Source organism: Watersipora subatra, chromosome 8, assembly GCF_963576615.1.
Source record: "Watersipora subatra chromosome 8, tzWatSuba1.1, whole genome shotgun sequence".
NCBI classification, from domain to species: Eukaryota; Metazoa; Bryozoa; class Gymnolaemata; order Cheilostomatida; family Watersiporidae; genus Watersipora; species Watersipora subatra.
In genome coordinates, this window is record NC_088715.1 from 56362167 (window position 1) to 56379458 (window position 17292).

A 17292-nucleotide genomic window follows, 5' to 3' on the forward strand; every position below is an offset into this window, starting at 1 on the left:
TGTCTGTTTGTCTGTCTGTTTGTATCTTTGTATGTTTGTATGTTTTTTCCGTTTGTATATTTGTCTGCTTGCCTGTTTGTCAGCTTAAATGTTTGTACGCTTTTATGTTTGTCTGCTTGCACGTCTGTCTGTTTGCATGTTTGTCTGTTTTTTAGTCTGTATGTTTTTTGGTTTTTCTGTATGTCTGTATTTTTGGCAGTTTGTTTGTCTGAATTTTTTTCTGCATGTTTATCTGTATGTATGTTTGCTTTTCTGTTTGATTGCATGTTTGTCTGTATGTTTACATTTGTGTCTGTATGTTTGTATATTTGTCTGTGAGTTTGTATGCTTGGTTGTATGTTTGTACATTTGTCTGTATGTTTGTATGTTTGTCTGTATGTTTGTATGTTTTTCTAAATAATTGTATGTTTGTCTGTAGGTTTACATGTTTGTCTGTATGTTTGCCTGTGTGTTTGTATGTTTGTTTGTATGTTTGAACTTTTGTTGGTATGTTTGCATGTTTGTATGTCAATATGTCTGTTTGAATGTCTGTCTGTATGTATGTCTGTATGTATGTTTTTTTGCATATTTGTATTTCCGTATGTGCGTTTGTTGATATGCTTGTTTGCATGTTTGTTCGTATTTTTGTCTCTATGCTTTACTGTATGCTTGCTTACATGTTTATTTATGTGTATGTCCATATGTTTGTCTACATGTTCATACGGTTGTTCATATGCTTGTAAGTTTGGTCATATGTTTGTCTGTATGATAGTATGTTTGTAAGTTTGGCCGTATGTTGGTATGTTTGTTCCTATGTTTGCATGATTGCACGATCGCGAATTTGCATATTGGCACGTTTGCATGTTTGATTGTTTGCAGTCTACTTTTCGTGGACCCAGTTATAGCAATGACGTTTTATGGACAAAACTTATCTTTGTACTAGATCTCAACTTGGAAACTCCAAGTCTAAAAACACAGGTATTAAACCAGTAGGTTAAGCAGCTACTTTGCTATACAATGGAATAATTGTACAGATTATACTTATTACACCTAACAATCGTTAATGCTGATTGGTTATAGTACTCATGTTTCACATTTTTGCTAGCCCATTTAAAATCATGATTGCATGAAAAATCATTCTGCTATATTTTTTGCCAAACGATTGCTTAAGTTATAACAATGACCTTTATTATAGTAAAGACTTAGACTAGCTAAAGTTACTAGCTTATGGTACTCAAATTCATTGGCTAATTATTTTATTACTTATGCAACGCCATTCAGCTAGTACACAATACAATCAAGCACAAAGTTTTGGTAAATTCTACATGCAAATTTTTCATGCGCAGCAAAAGTCGAGAATATCTTGAGTTGTGAAACTAATGAAACCAAAAAGCATGCACTCTTGTAAAAAGCCTGGTTTTAACGTAAGACTGTTTCAAAGTGCAATGTAAATATCGGAACATCCTAATTTTGCATGCCATAACTTAATTGTTCCTTATAAAAATTGTCGCAGTAAAAATTTCATGTTTCCAGGTTGCTGTGAGAGAAAAATTAGACATTTTAGTTGCAAAATAGAACAAATTTGAACAAATATTTTGCAAGTTTCAAAGGAAGTTTTCAGTGCTTCGCTGACTTTCAAAATGTCCATAATTTAAAAATATTTAAATAAATTTGCCGTGAAAACTGAGTGCATACATTTTTGTACTAAATGTACTAAACACTGCATTTGTACTAAATGTTTCATATCTGATAATGCTTGATGACTGAAGGTAAACTATGCATGAATACAAAAGCATAAATGATTAAATTAATGCATGGGAACTGGATACACAGACCTCGTGAGTTATATACCTCAAGATAACACAATACTTCCTCGAGAATCAAATTTGTTTTTTTCAGAAAATACAGCTGCAACTGCTTATAAATTTTCCTAATAAAAATATTCTAAAAATTCCTATCCTTGTTATATTAACAAATTAACATGGCGGAAGGTAACAGCCATTGCTAATAACAGCATTTATATATGAAAAGTTTAAAATTCACAAATAACTAATTTTCTAATAACCTTGTTTTATACTGATTAGCTAAAAGTTTAGTAAATACTCTAAATCATTTATTAATACATGTACGTTATATTGGCTGCATTTGCGATAATCATTATTTCCCATTTTTGATTTCAGAAACACTTGAAAAACTCAAAAAGCATTCTTGTTTTGTTTTGCATAACATAGCGCTTTGTAAAAAAAAAAACACAAAACAAAGAAACAAAAACCAATTGGTTTTAGCTGCCATTCTCAGATGACTTTTTGTTTTTGTGCACTCGCCACATAAATATTACAAATAATAACTTCTCACTTTTTAATAGAAAAGTTGCTTGCTTAAAAGTATACCAGATTTTTGGAATCGAACATTTAGGGACTTTGTAAAATTTTACTCATGCAATGTCTGGTTCAAGATTTTACGCGATTGAAATTCCATCGAGTAAAATTTGGTTTTGCTTAAAAGAGAAGACAACCCTTGGATGCACCTTACCTTGAGAGTTTTGGCAGTTTTCCTTTTGTAACTCCTTGACTTTCTGTATCAGTTCTAAAGGATACAGTATTTTGTTTAGCGCCAGAACTGTTAGTAAACGTCAACATCTATAGCGAGTGAGAAGTAGCAGTTTTGTGTCTTCACTTTATATCAAGAAGAAGTTTTTATCTGCCAACTGTCACTCAAAAAATTAGATATCACTTGCATTGTATAATTTTGATATAAACTAATTATTAATACAAAAAATTTGGTGTTGGTAATAGTTAAAATTCCGAAAGTTTGTAAAATTTAGACTCAATCGGTTAGTATTAGCATTTACTTAAAAGAGAAGACAACTCTTAGATATACCTTACCCTGTGCTCTTTTGTAATTATCTGTTTGTAATTCCTCAACCCTCTCCTGCATTTCTATAACATATGTGGATTGCAGTCAGAACTGTTAGTGGAGGACCACATCTATAGCCAATTAAATGTAGTAGTTTTGCGTTTTCTTTAGTTATTTTGTATTAAGCAGGGAACCTTTTGCTACCAAGTCTCACCTACAGAGCATACATCCGGTTTTAGATATCTTTTTTTATTTCTTATTTTGATGTAAAATAATTTTTGACATAGAAACTTGTCACCTTAAAACAAGTTCAAATGTCTAAAGGATATGTCTTGTTTCATTGCCTATTGGCTAATGGAAGACACGACTAATTCCGGCTAAACCTTGATAAGCAGTCAACATAATTTTTGTAAATCTATTTAAATAGATAAATTTAGGCAAAATTTAAAAAACTAACATTGTTATATAAAAATAATCAAGCTCAACAATGAATTTTAGAAATCAATAAAGCATGAAGTACCTAGTGCCATAAACCACAACAGACTCAATAGTAACCTGTTAAATGCATTTACTAACCTATTTAGTCTTCCTCTGCAGTATTTTAAACTTAAACTAAACCTACTATTCTTTGACTAATAATATCATTCACCATCTAGCCTTACCTATTTTAACATTGCTATTTTATACGTTGTTTTCAGAACTAGCACTTTGTTGTCATAGCTATGCATAATTATTTCCACAGAGCTTTTATTTGTTCATCTTTGGTTTAAAAAATACTCAGGTCGATCCGCAAGCTTGCTTTTTAAGTGTTTTATGGTTTTAGTTCCAACATTATTATATTAGTTAGACCATAAATTTGTTGTTTTAATTTGTACACTGCTTTTTAGTTTGTTTACTTCCTGTGGTACCCTGTGAAAAATATGTTGTAAAATATGACTATTGATTACCACAATAAAGATTGCTCATATATATAAGCCGTTTATATTTTACTTATTTTTTTGAAGAAAATTACCTGAAAGTTAAGTAATCTAATAATTTTATGTTTATAAAAACAGAAAAAAGAATAAATAAAGACAAAAGGAAGAACAAGTGATGCTGCCTTAGCAAATATTGAAGAAATCAATGCATTTGATTTACCAGTGATGTTAAAAAATTATTAAAAATCTAAAGCACTGACCTAAAAGAATTATTAAAATTAATAGCTGATTAGAGTTGAATAATCAGTTTTCTGGCAATTTTAAAGCCAGAAAACTCAGAATAAACACTTGTTTAGATCTATGGAAACAGCTTAAGATACACAGCTACACCAAAACCATCACCACCCGTGTGCAGCAAATTGATTAACCACTGTATTCGTTAAGCTAAAATGCTTAGTTTTTAATTAGTTGAAATATAATATTTAATATAACTACTATATAAAGGTTTAATATTATTTTCAAAAGTTTTATATTGCTGTGAACATAATTAGCAACAAATCTTTTATTTGTCAGATATTTTTAAAGTAATTATACTTCAAATATAGCTTAAACTTATTGCCCAACTGTATTGTTTAGTATGAGTCATACATATTTGTTAGACATAAATATAAGACTTATTGCTCAACTGTATTGTTTAGTATGAGTCATACATATTTGTTAGACATAAATATAAGACTTATTGCCCAACTGTATTGTTTAGTATGAGTCATACATATTTGTTAGACATAAATATAAGACTTATTGCTCAACTGTATTGTTTAGTATGAGTCATACATATTTGTTAGACATAAATATAAGACTTATTGCCCAACTGTATTGTTTAGTATGAGTCATACATATTTGTTAGACATAAATATAAGACTTATTGCCCAACTGTATTGTTTAGTATGAGTCATACATATTTGTTAGACATAAATATAAGACTTATTGCCCAACTGTATTGTTTAGTATGAGTCATACATATTTGTTAGACATAAATATAAGACTTATTGCTCAACTGTATTGTTTAGTATGAGTCATACATATATGTTAGACATAAATATAAGAACTTAAACTTTAGAATCAAGAGCTTTCCTTACCATGTTATGAGAACCTCAAATCAGACCTTCGACATAACTTTTTTCTAGCTTTTTAGCTAAAAATAACAAATTTACTGCTCACCTTTTTCTCGCATCATAAGTGTCTTTTCGAAACATGCCTGCTGTTGCTGTAACGCTGCTATAAACAAATACAAAGTAAGAGTTGAACATTTGTTGTTGATTCCGAACAATGTTACAGAAAGTCCTAAATCTACTTCAGTCACTCACTAAATAATTCAAAAACTTAGAGTTAGAATTTTAAAATTAAAATTTTTCATAAAGATAGAGCGAGCTTCTACTTTGTTCTCAGTTTGACCAATTTTTTTTTAATAGTAAAGAAAAATAGAATAATTCTGTTTCAAGAATGTAATCAATCAGAAAAGCTGCAACATACTATACTGATTGCTTATGAAGTAGTATCAGATACTACTAAGTAATACTATCATGGTAAAGCGTGGTATCATAGAATGAAATCAAACTAAAGACCTTTCAAACTTTTCCAAAATTTTTATTTGAAAACCGATTAATTATCTAGTAACTTGTGTGTCTAAGGTAACTTAATAAATTGCTAAAGAGCAGCATGCTGACCAAAAACATTTTGTGAACAAAGTTTTTGGCAGTGCCTTACTTTAGAGCTGGCTCACACTATATCACCATATGTCAGAATCTTTCTTTCAGAGTTAATCATCAATTATTAGAACTGTAAACCAATAGCATCAACGAAGCAACGTGGACACGTCAAGAAACTTCGCAGCAGTCAAACTTTTCCGATCTGTCGCCAAGCGTCGAAGACTGTCTTTTAAGTGTGAACCATTTTGGCCATAGTAATCCGCGGTCGCAGACAGCATGATTTAGTTGTTTCTGTTTATGACCGTTGCTGCAAAACTAGTACTTGATTTCAGTTACTCAAAACAAAGAAGTTTTTTCGCTAGAAAAAAAGAGAACACCACGTCTCTAATGCAAATGCGGATGGGCTTGTGATAGTGTCAAAACTGTTATCGTCAACCATCACCCAAATAGTGAGACATCAATGTTGGAATACGGGGATATAGTGTGAACCAGCCTTTAGTGAAGTGATACAGTACCTTGTAACTGCTGACTGTTGTTCTGTTGCAGGGCGGTCAGTTTTTGGTTCATTACTGTAACAGACAAAACTGCAAAAAAATGTGTCCTTAGATTAAAGGTTTTGCTTTTGATGAAAATGCTTTAACCCCTACTCATGATACACTAATTACATTATGCAGGTGCCCGGTTCTATTTAAACCCTGTCATGAAATTTGTGCAATTAGTTGAAGCTAGTAGATTTTTCCAACATAGCGTGAACGATTTCTGCATTAATAATTAAATGCAGAAATATTCCAAACTTATGAATTGATGGCTATTCAAATCTATACTGTGTAAACAGCCTCACATTAGACAAGTGCAGATTGTAGAGAATGTAAAAACTACCAGTGCATATCGGGTTTAGATAAAACTCTTGAGGAAAATTTTTTTCATGGGCTTGATGCATAATATTTACATGTTTGTTGTTGTAAAACATCATGATGGAACAAGTGCTTTGAGCAATGGTAATATAGCGTGGCGAGACAAGTGGCTAAAGTGACCATAAGATGGCATGCTGAGACAAGTGCTAAAAGTGATCGCAGGATAGCATGCGGAGACAAGTGCCTAAAGTGATCATAGAATGGCATGCTGAGACAAGTGCCTAAAGTGCCCATAGGATAGCACGCTAAGACAAAAGCTTTCAAGTCACCTCTGCAGCTTTTTCCTAGTTGCCATGTTTGCTAAACAACCATATGATTTGTAGTTTTTATACATTATTTATCCGTTCTTTTTTTTAATTTTCACATTTATTACACAGGGATTTGATTCCAACATGTATTTAATCTAGATTTTAACTATTTTTTATAAACTATACAAATTTCATGTTTAATTTTGTGGTGGCTTGAAACAAATTAGGGCATTTAAAAGGCAAAATGCTTTCTCACTGAAAAATCTTTTGCTTATGAAATTCCTTCTGGAACAAATTAATTTTGTAACTAATGTTTCTACCGTACATAATAAACTTGGTAGTGTTGAACAATATTGATGAAGTTAGTCAAAAAAGGGGCAACTGTAACTCTGTTGGTCTTACAGTAAAGCACAGTGCAGAATTTGGAGCTGTATTTAACATACACGCTTATTTTTGAAGAGTTCCAACTCAGCAAAGGCTGGAGCGGCATTCTACATAGAGTGTAATACTGACACAAGAATCGAGACACTCCTGCCCTCCAAATCACCTGCCATTACATGCCATATTTACTTGGGACATGTAAATATGGCATGTAATGCATATTTACATGTCATATTGACATGACATGTAAATCTGACAAGCAAGCTTTAACTATTTTACTATCTAACAGCCTGCCTTTACACATCTTTACGTATGGTAGACTCTATCTTTCCCGCACTCTAACTTACCTGTCGTCACATGTCATTATGACATGACACGTTGCTTACCTGCCATAAGACGCTTGCTTTCTGTTTCAAGCTTTGCTGAGCACTGATTGCATACTGCAAAACAAATAAGTTTATGTTTCAATAGAAGAACTAACAGGTATGAAATGATTGATAAAATATTTTCCAGGCTCTAAAAACATGCTTTCAATTTGTTTACACATCAACTGCAAGAAAAATATGTTTTTGCTGTCTGGTCTATTAACTAAATAACTAAATTGTTTAAATAATAAAACGTAGTAAATAAGTTTAGTAAATAAACAACAATAAATAAATAATAATATATGCATAATAATAAATTCATAATAAAACAAAATATTATGATGCTTTTATTATTTTCTATGTTTGTTGTATCGCGCTCCAAAGAGTTTCAGGCGACACATTTACACTTGAACCAAGCAAAATTTTATTTCTATGGATTATTTTTATGGATTATTATGAAACTTACTGATAAAACATCAAAGTTCTATGTTTTTTTTAAACAGATACAAAGTTACATAGATAGATTTGAAATTATTACATCCAACTTTTCAAATAAAACAAAAATGCAAATTGTTTGCTGTTTGAAAGTAAAACTTTCGAATAGTAAACAATCGACAGTAAAACTCTCTACAGCCTCAGTCTAAATAATGGTTTAGTTTGACTAAACTACAGAGGTAAAACAAACCTGAAACAAGAAGGTTTACTGACTTTATGCCAGTTTATAGCAAGCTTTTTTGAGTTATGCAAGTAGATGTATCATCACGTTAAAATAGTAAAATAAACAAAAAACTAACTAGTTGATTTTAATCAAAATGAAGAAACCTTGATCGATGCAACCACTAAAATATCCATATTACAAATAAAAGTAAATTTCTGGAAAAGTGAGTTCAAACAAGATGTTTTTACTTAATCACCTTGTGGAGGAAGGCAGTCTTGATAATGCTCTAAATCTTTTACACATTGCCCGTTCCTGTTTTTTTCTAATAAAATTTTAGCCTGTTGATCAGGTTCAAGGGAGGCATAGATGAGCTGGGATGTGTCTTTGCTTATTCCAGCTACTGCTCTATGTAAAACAGTTTCTCCATAGCCATCTTTTGATTGAACCAGTGAAAATCTCTGATCCCATGTGAGTCGTTCAAGTAATAACCTAACAATAGGTGTTTGACCGAAATACGCAGCATTATGCAGAGCAGTGCTTCCATTGTTGTCTCGCACTATTGTAGCGGTAAAAATCTGCTTACTAGTCCAGCCCTCCATCATCCACCTCAATGTCTCACAGTCATTTGTTCTAATGGCTTCATGCATGACAGTCATCATGTATGAACCACGCTTCACTCCTCTTATCTCCATAAACTGCCGGTGCCTGAATTCGGCAGAAACTCTTTGTAGCAATGGTCGTAGTTGTGGTTTGATACGTTCACCCGACCCCTGTTCATCAATATATCTCTGAAGGAGCTCTTCAAGTTCTTGACTGTAATTGAACGCCATTACAAGTTTCCTGTAACAAAATAATCTTTCCGGTTGACTCTTTAAATTAGCTAAATTGTCTGATTACTGCACAAATGTTTGTTGAACAAATTCTGTTGAAACTGCTGCCCTAAAGCCCATATAGCCCATATATGACAACATGTGCGATTGACAGAATCTAACCTACTGTTAATAAGATGGGGCTAAATAATGCTTAGAAGTAGAGATAATTAGTGCATAGACATGTTTTTATCAACAAAGTCATAGCTGAAATTAGCACCTTTTAATATATGACTGATTTTACTTTTTTACCTTAGCTTTGACCAACTCTGCTCAGAATTTACTTGTGAGTCATTAAAAATTACTTTTTCTTAAATCTAAATTCTATTCTATAACCCATCACTTACTTTCACAAACTACATGAATGATTTGCTTTGTTGGTAATTTTTCGGAAACTATAAGCTGTTTACGAAATGTTGATTTGCTGGAAGAAATCATTTCAACTTTCTTATTTAAAACCTAACTACTTGGCCCAGCTGTTTCTAAGAAGCATCATGAAAGAGTGGCTTTGTGCGTTGTCTTAGTTAAATTTCAACCATAAGGATAGAGTAGCGATCTGACAACTATAAAAGTGGAGCCCTGCTCTGAGCATTTACCATGTATTTTGCTTCTGTACACCATTTATTATACAATATCTGATAAAGTAGTCATACAGTTCACTTGATCAGATGAAAGTATATTGTTTAGCTGAGATTCCATTACTTTCCAAAATTGCATAAAAACTTGATTAAAAATAGAAAACAAATTAAAAGTCTATAAAAAAAGTAACTGTTTATATTCGAGGAACTTTTTGTAGAGAAATATTGCAAAAGATAAGTGTTCATATTGTCTTAATTGAAAAGCGATTGAAGCTGTTAGCAATATAAAAATACTAACGAGATCATTTATTGGTAAGAAATCTACTGCTTACTGGAGCATTGGCTATTAAATAACTCCAGTTTATACATATGAATCTAAATGTTGTTGTTTGTCTGTTGGTCTGTCATTTGTATAGCCAGTTATAACAATACAGTTTGTGGAATGAAAAATCTACCTCACACAGAATTTCAACTCAGAACCTCTAGGCCTTAAAACAGGCAAACTAACCTACTAAGACACATCAGCTGCTTGCGATGCAATAGAATAAATGTGAACATACTTATTACATCAGTGGAAATGCGAATAATAACAACATTAGTGTTGTTTGTATTTGTTATTATACGTCGTTAGTCTTTGCTGATGTGACTTCGCTTGGCAGCGGTTTTGCTTTGCTGGAACTGTGTCTTTGCTGATGGTGGAGACACATATGAAACAAGCTCCTGGTGTGTTGGTTCAACCTGGAAGAAGGGCGTAAGGCAAGCAGGCCTTGCTGCTTTCAAAGCAAGGTTCCGGCCATGCAACGGTCACGATCCTTCGAATTGGTTTCTGAGTGCACCCTTAGCAAAGTAGCCTAGTGTGACTCGCTCTGGCTCTGATCATGTTTTATTGCCTTGCCGTTTTTTAGGTATTTAGGCTCCAGCTTCTCTACGGCCTTGTAGCAATTCTAGAAAACTAGCCAGAGGCTCTTTCGCCGCCATCTTGCTTGCGGGGGTCCGGGCAGACCTTGGTGTCATCTCTCTATTACTCATCAAGCTCTACTAAACTAGAGTTCCTCTTGGCAGGTTGTCTCTGCGCAGCAGGTCACAATCTTTGTTGCTGGGGTTAGATCGGTTCAGGGCATCAGTGCAACTAGTAGTCAGCACTAATGTTGCGGCCCGCTCCATTTTCCTGGATCTTGGTTTTTGGTTAGAGGACTTCTTGTGAATATGCTCCTAACCTCTTCACCCCAGCATTGAATAGTTTTTTTGCAGTAGCCTCTTTAAGTCTGTCTTCTTCTTTTTGTCCTTGCCGAACCTGTTTCGCCAACTGCTGTACGAGTATTGCCAGCTGGCTGATGGTTTGGTCCTGCTTTATTCTTGTCTTCTCTGCTTGTTCTTATTAGCAGATTTGACAATCGGAAACAACATTTCCAGGTTTAAAAAGGAAGATCCTTGCACCAGCTCGGACTAAATCAGATAATGTGGGTGTTAGTACTGCCAATGAGTAACAGCACTTCTCCAACACTTCGTTTGACCTTATGCTGAAAAATTGCAAGATTTCGAGCAGTAGCCAGAGTTTGAGTCGCCCTAACTCCAATTGGTCTCTCGCCAGCTTCTCTCTCTTTGAGAGTGGAGAGAAGTAGCAGGGGTGGCTATAGTAAATAGTGGCATAGTACATGATAGCTATGGTTCAATCAGTACCCTGAATTTGTACCATCTGTTTGCCAATGTTTGCTTGAGAATTCTCCAAACAGCATTGCAAGGTTTCAAGGTGGCCTCAGCCAGCCCTCAGTCAACTTCTCTGGCTATCACTTTGGAGGCAGCGGGTTGCCCAAATAGCTGGCAGTCTTGCACGTGCTTTTGGCAAACCCTGTCACAACTGATGGCCTTCTTCGAGTCTGGATGGTGCTCTCACTGATGTGGCTTACCAAAAAGACGTAATCGATATTTACATCCCGGAGTCGCACCATTGATTGTTAGACTCGATAAACTGGCAGTCATGTCTTGTCATTCATAAAGCCATTAGTGTCATTTTCCTTGAGCAGATCTCGTGCACTTAGCGGAAGCCTGTTGAGCATTTGATTGTCCAGGAAACTCATGCTCTAGTTGATGTCGATCTTGAAGTAAGTGAATCGCTTTTCTAGCTTCCCAAAGGAAATAGCTAGTAAAATGAGGTCGATGTAGAGCCTGCGCTCTGATTGGCTCGGCACCACTTTCACCCCGAGAAACTGCTGTGTCTAGCTGGGGCACTCCTGAGCTAGCTGGGGCAGGCCTCTGGGGTGCCCGTTCAGTTTAGAAGTAACTAGGGCGAACCTTGCCGCTTTTGCATGTTCTTGCTGCATACTAGAAATGCCCAACTTTCCCATCTTTTTGTACTTTTGTCAAATTAAAATCAATAATTTATGTTTGTTAAAAAGTAAGGACTAACAGTACAACTACCTCAAGTATGTCGCACAGCTTCCCTTCTATGATTATATTTTTGGAAAAACAATTCACATGTTATTAAATCACTCGCAGTATTCGCATTCTTAATGAGCAGTCATAATATGATGCATTGTCTGGTGAGACATTAGCTTAGTCTATCGCTTCACGTAAATCTATCTCAACTAGTGCATAAAATCAATTATTGCAGAAGAGGCTAGTCTAGAAGGTCATCATTATTGGCTGAAGTGCACTTTACATACAAGCACATAATCTAAGATAATTTTTGTTTTGTAGACCTAAGCAGACCCACAGTATAAGTTTTATATTATTGTCTTATTTGATTAGTTTTTACAGCCTGGATGTAACAACATATCACGTCTTATCAAAAGTCATAAAAAAAATTAAAAGGAACAAAACAAAAGAACGGTTTAAACACAATAGGAGAAAAAATCCGATTAGCTCAAAAAAAAGCACAAACTTATTCCTAATGCAAACATCTAAAATTTTACGCAAACAAAACAGGCTTTAGTCAACATGGCAGACTATAAATTGAGAGCTTAGCATAATATCCTTTATTGTCGTTGACTTAAAAATACCAGCCCTAATAAACCCCTTGAAGCACTCGCAGTTATCAGTTAAACTAGAACAGTAGAGGGTACTATTTGGAGAGAATAACTCTCTCGACCCAAATTACTGCATTGTAGCTATTTTTATGTAACTTAAATGCTTTTTTTGCAGGTCATAAAAAGGCAGACATTTGAATAGTAACTCTTACAAATGCTATCGTAACATGATATAGTTTTGGTCCCAAGTACCTTTTACCTTTTCCAAGAGTTTTATAGCATGGATAGAGTTGTAAAACACAAAGGAAAATATTTGTACTTAAACAATATTGATGAAGCTGGTTTAAAAAGATTAGTCATTCTATAGCCACTATTATGGTTAACTAAAGCCTGTTTCAATTTAAACATGCATGTATTTTTTAAACAACTTCAAGTAGCTTTCCTGACCCCTAGTATTGCAATAGCTAGTATTGATTCATTACATACATTGTATATGGTAATGCTACTACACTTAAGAACATGTTGGAGAATGCTAAACAACAAGAATGATAACAGTTAGGTAAACAAGAGTTTAAAACCCTTACATTAGAAATTCCACTGTCATACAGCCCACAACCAAAGTGATATTGGAAAAAAGAAAGGGTACTGATGGTTGAGAAATCAATATTAGCAGTCAAATGGCACTGCAGCAGTGCAATAGGATAACTGCAATGGTGGCTGTAATGTCCTGGGTGTGGGTGTCATTATATACAACAAATAGCAATAATGAAAGAAAAAGATTATATGTTTTTATCTCTCCCCCTGCAATAGGAGAAATGCAATATTGGCCAGTATTACAAGTAAAATGCACTGACATTATTAGAATAACCAATATTTTTAATATAGTAATAATATAAAACTAATGCACAATTTTGTTTACATTTCAAGACGTTATAGCTAACAATATCACGAAGTTGCAATATTTATATAGATTTTTATAAAATCTGTACTACGTAGTCATCGTTCTGTAGTCATCCAAATTTATAATTAATTATTGTAATAATCTCATAAGAACCGTTAGAAAAAATATCATCGTCATTTATTTCACTTACACTGCGTTGGACATCAGTTAAAACTCCAAAGTACTCAAAAGTTTCCAAAATGTCAGTTACTTTGAAATCGGCAAAAATGAAATGATTTCAGTACTCCTACGTTAATTACAGAAACCTTCGGCAATGCTATAGACTGGTGAAATGTGCACGTTATTTCTTTCGTGAAATGCGCACAACTTAATCGTTCTATTCTCTGTCGCTCAGTGTTTCAATTTCCGGTGTTAACTTTGATAAAAGTGAGGATTAGCAAGTTTTAATAACGATTTTCGGCTAAATAAATCTGTCTATTTGTGTATAATCCGATCAGATGGGTTAGTTTAAGGAATTTGCGATAACCTTTCAAAGGCTTGGTAACATATTTAAATAGGTTTATATGCGTTTTGAATTTTTATTATACTTAAACGACTTTACTAAAAAATAGTTAAATTTGTTGATAAGATTTCGTAACAAGGGTTTGGTGATGGCCGTTAACGGATAATTTTTCGGATGTTGTGTGGACATGTGCATTTATCATAAATCTCCCAAACCAATCGCTTCGCTCATGTTTGGTCGTGGGATAAGTTGAACAATAGAAAAAAGTATTTTAGCCTACTTAATTACAAGAATATAATCTGGAACATTCATTTAATCGCTCCAATTTGTCTCAAGTATAAATTTTAGCAGTGAGAATATCCTTGTAGATACATTTATGTAGATACATAAATGGCCATTTGTGAGTGAACAATTAGAGTTGCAGTTCACAGTATGCATTGACATCTGGGTCCACGGCAGCGGTGAAAAACTGATAACTCTGAGAGTCAGCATTATAGTGGTATGTAAATGAGCTAAGAGGTAGATATGGCAGCTTTCTATTATTAGTCATGATGCAAGTAAGTATACAATTATATGACGGCTGGAATTGTTGTTGTTATTGTCATTTGTAAACAAACTTTGGACCCAATCAGCATGCAATACAAATGAAAAAACTTGAATCAAGATTTTAGCATTCAACTATGTCAGCCAATCACTGATGCATCAATATCATTTCTTTTAAATTTCATTTTATTTAAAAACGCATACAAAAATGTTGGCTATGGCAAAAATGCGTATTGTCAAGTCAAGTGTGTAGCCAACTCTTAGGCGTAATAGCGGGATTGTATTGTGAAAAGGCATTGCCTGAGCTAGTAAACTACTACAAGATAAAAAAGAAGATGAATAAAGAAGAAAGGCTTTACTCAACCATTGCTCCGTACAAAACTTCATTTGTCGAATCTTTAAATCTCAACTTAATTTGACAACTGTTCAATTAGCAACTGGTTATCTGTAACTGACAGCTGCCATTTAGTGTCTGCTACTGGTAACTGACAGCTGTCACTTAGTGTCTGCTACTGGTAACTGACAGCTGCCACTTAGTGTCTGTTACTGGTAACTGACAGCTGCCACTTTGTGTCTGCTACTGGTAACTGACAGCGGCCACTTAGTGTCTTCTACTGGTAACTGACAGCTGCCACTTAGTGTCTGCTACTGGTAACTGACAGCTGCCACTTAGTGTCTGCTACTGGTAACTGACAGCTGCCACTTTGTGTCTGCTAGAAGTAACTGGAAAATTTCAACTAGTGACGGTTATTGGTAACTGACAGCTGCCACTTAGTGGCTGCTTGAAGTAACCGACAACTGTCAACTAGTGACTGCTACTGGTAACTGACAGCTGCCACTTTTAGTAGTTGAACCTTTATTGCTAATCGAACGAAAGAAAATTTTAAAATTACTTGCGTGCGTTTTTTGTAACTAGTCAAGCTTTGCTTGTTAGAATTTATTTTGAGGCTACCATTAAACTGAGATGACAACGAAAAACATAAACATTTGGAATCAATAATATTTAGCATATTCAAAAATGCAGACAATGCTTAACATCTCTTACTACTTGTAATTTTTTAGACCAGCTCTTCGTTCCAATATTCAACTTTAGCTTTTTATTACGCCGTTCTTTGCACTGCAGTATTTTTCAATGTATTTTTGTATGTTTTTAGATACAGTGTATATTAATTTGTTATTAAAGTAAATCATGCTGCTTTAGACAATGGTGAAATAACCACACGCTACAGTTTTGTATTTATTCATAAAATTCCAAAAATCTTTGAATACAAAAATGTAAAAGGAAAGTATAACAATAAAAGACAGACACAAACCTTTTCAACGGTCAAACATGTACTATTTATTGATCTATAATATTCTTTAAAGATGAGCTTGCATATAATATTTATTAAATTTTACCAGAAACTTTTAGTATTTTTCTATCATTTGTGATTATTTTGATGTTTGAGGTGATTTGACTGCTAAGACGTATCAATAATGAAATAAATAAAACTTGATTGCTGAAATCGCAGTTAAATCAATCAGATCAATCAAAAGTGTGATTATGATGTCTATTAGTTGCAAAGAGATCAACAGAATAGAGACGTGTAAAGCTGAAACTCAAATGCAATACACCATACTAACTATTGCAATTAGAATTATTGAAATTGTAAAATTAGATTGCAAAAAAACATAACAAGTAATATGCAATATTTAATAACTGATTGATTTTCCATCAGTGGCAATATAATTAATGCTTTAAAATATTTATATGAGTATTCAGTATATCACATACTAGAAACAGTCGAGGACATATGTGTGTACCTGTTGATCTGTTTGTTTTCAGTAGAAACTAGTCTAGTAATTGAGTGTGACTGCTGCTACTCCACGGTAAGCTCTGTTACATTTAGCAGTACTATTAGCTTTCTGAGTAAAATACTTTAGCCAATCACATTAAGTAAACTTTTCACGATAATCGGCTATGACTATAAATTAATAGGCAGTATATCATCACCTGTCTCCGACACGCTTAATTTTGTGGCGGTTAATCTATCTGGCACGCCATGTAGTTCCTTATCACCTAAAACTTACTACATCGGCGCAAACATACTAACAAGTTAGTAGTCCTCATAGTACTTTTATAACAAAACTGTCCAATACCTAAAATGCATGCATCGTATAATCGCTAAAATGTTAATACGCTTATTAGAGATTAAAAAATAACTACTGTAGCTCATAGCTGCATGCACCATGCCCTGGCATGTCATTGCTTTGTTAAAGATGAACTTACACAAAACTTTGGTACATGTTATCAGATAGTATTGGTATTTTTCTATCATTTGTGATTGTTTTTGCCAGTTGAGGTGGTCTGACAGCCGAGAAGTTTCAACCTAAAGATTGGCACAACTTCATTGCGGTTAAGCGGGTGCGTGTGCATTTGTGTGTGTGCGTGTTAGCGTGTGTGTATGTACATGTGTGTGTATGTGTGCGTGTGTATGTGTATGTATTTGCATGTGTGTATGTACATGTGCGTTTATATGTTTGTGTAGTTGGTAGTAAGTGTACATGCTACGCCTGTCTACACTTTATTTCATATTGAAACTAAAGGTTTTAGCTGATTTCATGCGAAACTCACATGCGAATGCGTCCAGCTTTTCCCCAGCTTACCGCAATTATGTGGTTTTAAGCTCTATAGAGTTCTTGAAAATCTGCTTCATGAACTCCCATCTAAATAGAAACTTAAAAATACTCCTTCGTAATTGCCCTCAATGAAAACAATCATGTGTTGTTGTGACGGAAACAGTTTGAAACTATGGGTTGAAAATCTGTATGCTTTGCACTATTTGATTAAAAGTTTAACGACAAATGATAAAATGGTGCTTGTGGGAAATAAAGTTGTTATGATGGTTATCAGTTTAAACTGCCAA

General features: G+C 34.0%; 1 protein-coding gene across 2 annotated transcripts in view; it reads right to left on the reverse strand.

The window, feature by feature from the left end:
- Positions 1–16262, reverse strand: part of LOC137401761 (coiled-coil domain-containing protein 91-like) — a 36643-nt gene extending 20381 nt beyond the window's left edge. For both annotated transcript variants that reach the window (XM_068088241.1, XM_068088242.1), the window contains exons 1-7: positions 16190–16262; positions 8284–8867; positions 7391–7444; positions 5977–6030; positions 4974–5030; positions 2865–2918; positions 2512–2565 (exon numbers count right to left, since the gene is read on the reverse strand). In XM_068088241.1, coding sequence (XP_067944342.1) covers positions 2512–2565; positions 2865–2918; positions 4974–5030; positions 5977–6030; positions 7391–7444; positions 8284–8857 — 847 coding nt within the window. In that variant the 5' untranslated portion in view covers positions 8858–8867; positions 16190–16262. The remainder of the gene's footprint in view (positions 1–2511; positions 2566–2864; positions 2919–4973; positions 5031–5976; positions 6031–7390; positions 7445–8283; positions 8868–16189) is intronic.
- Positions 16263–17292: the final 1030 nt, after the last annotated feature.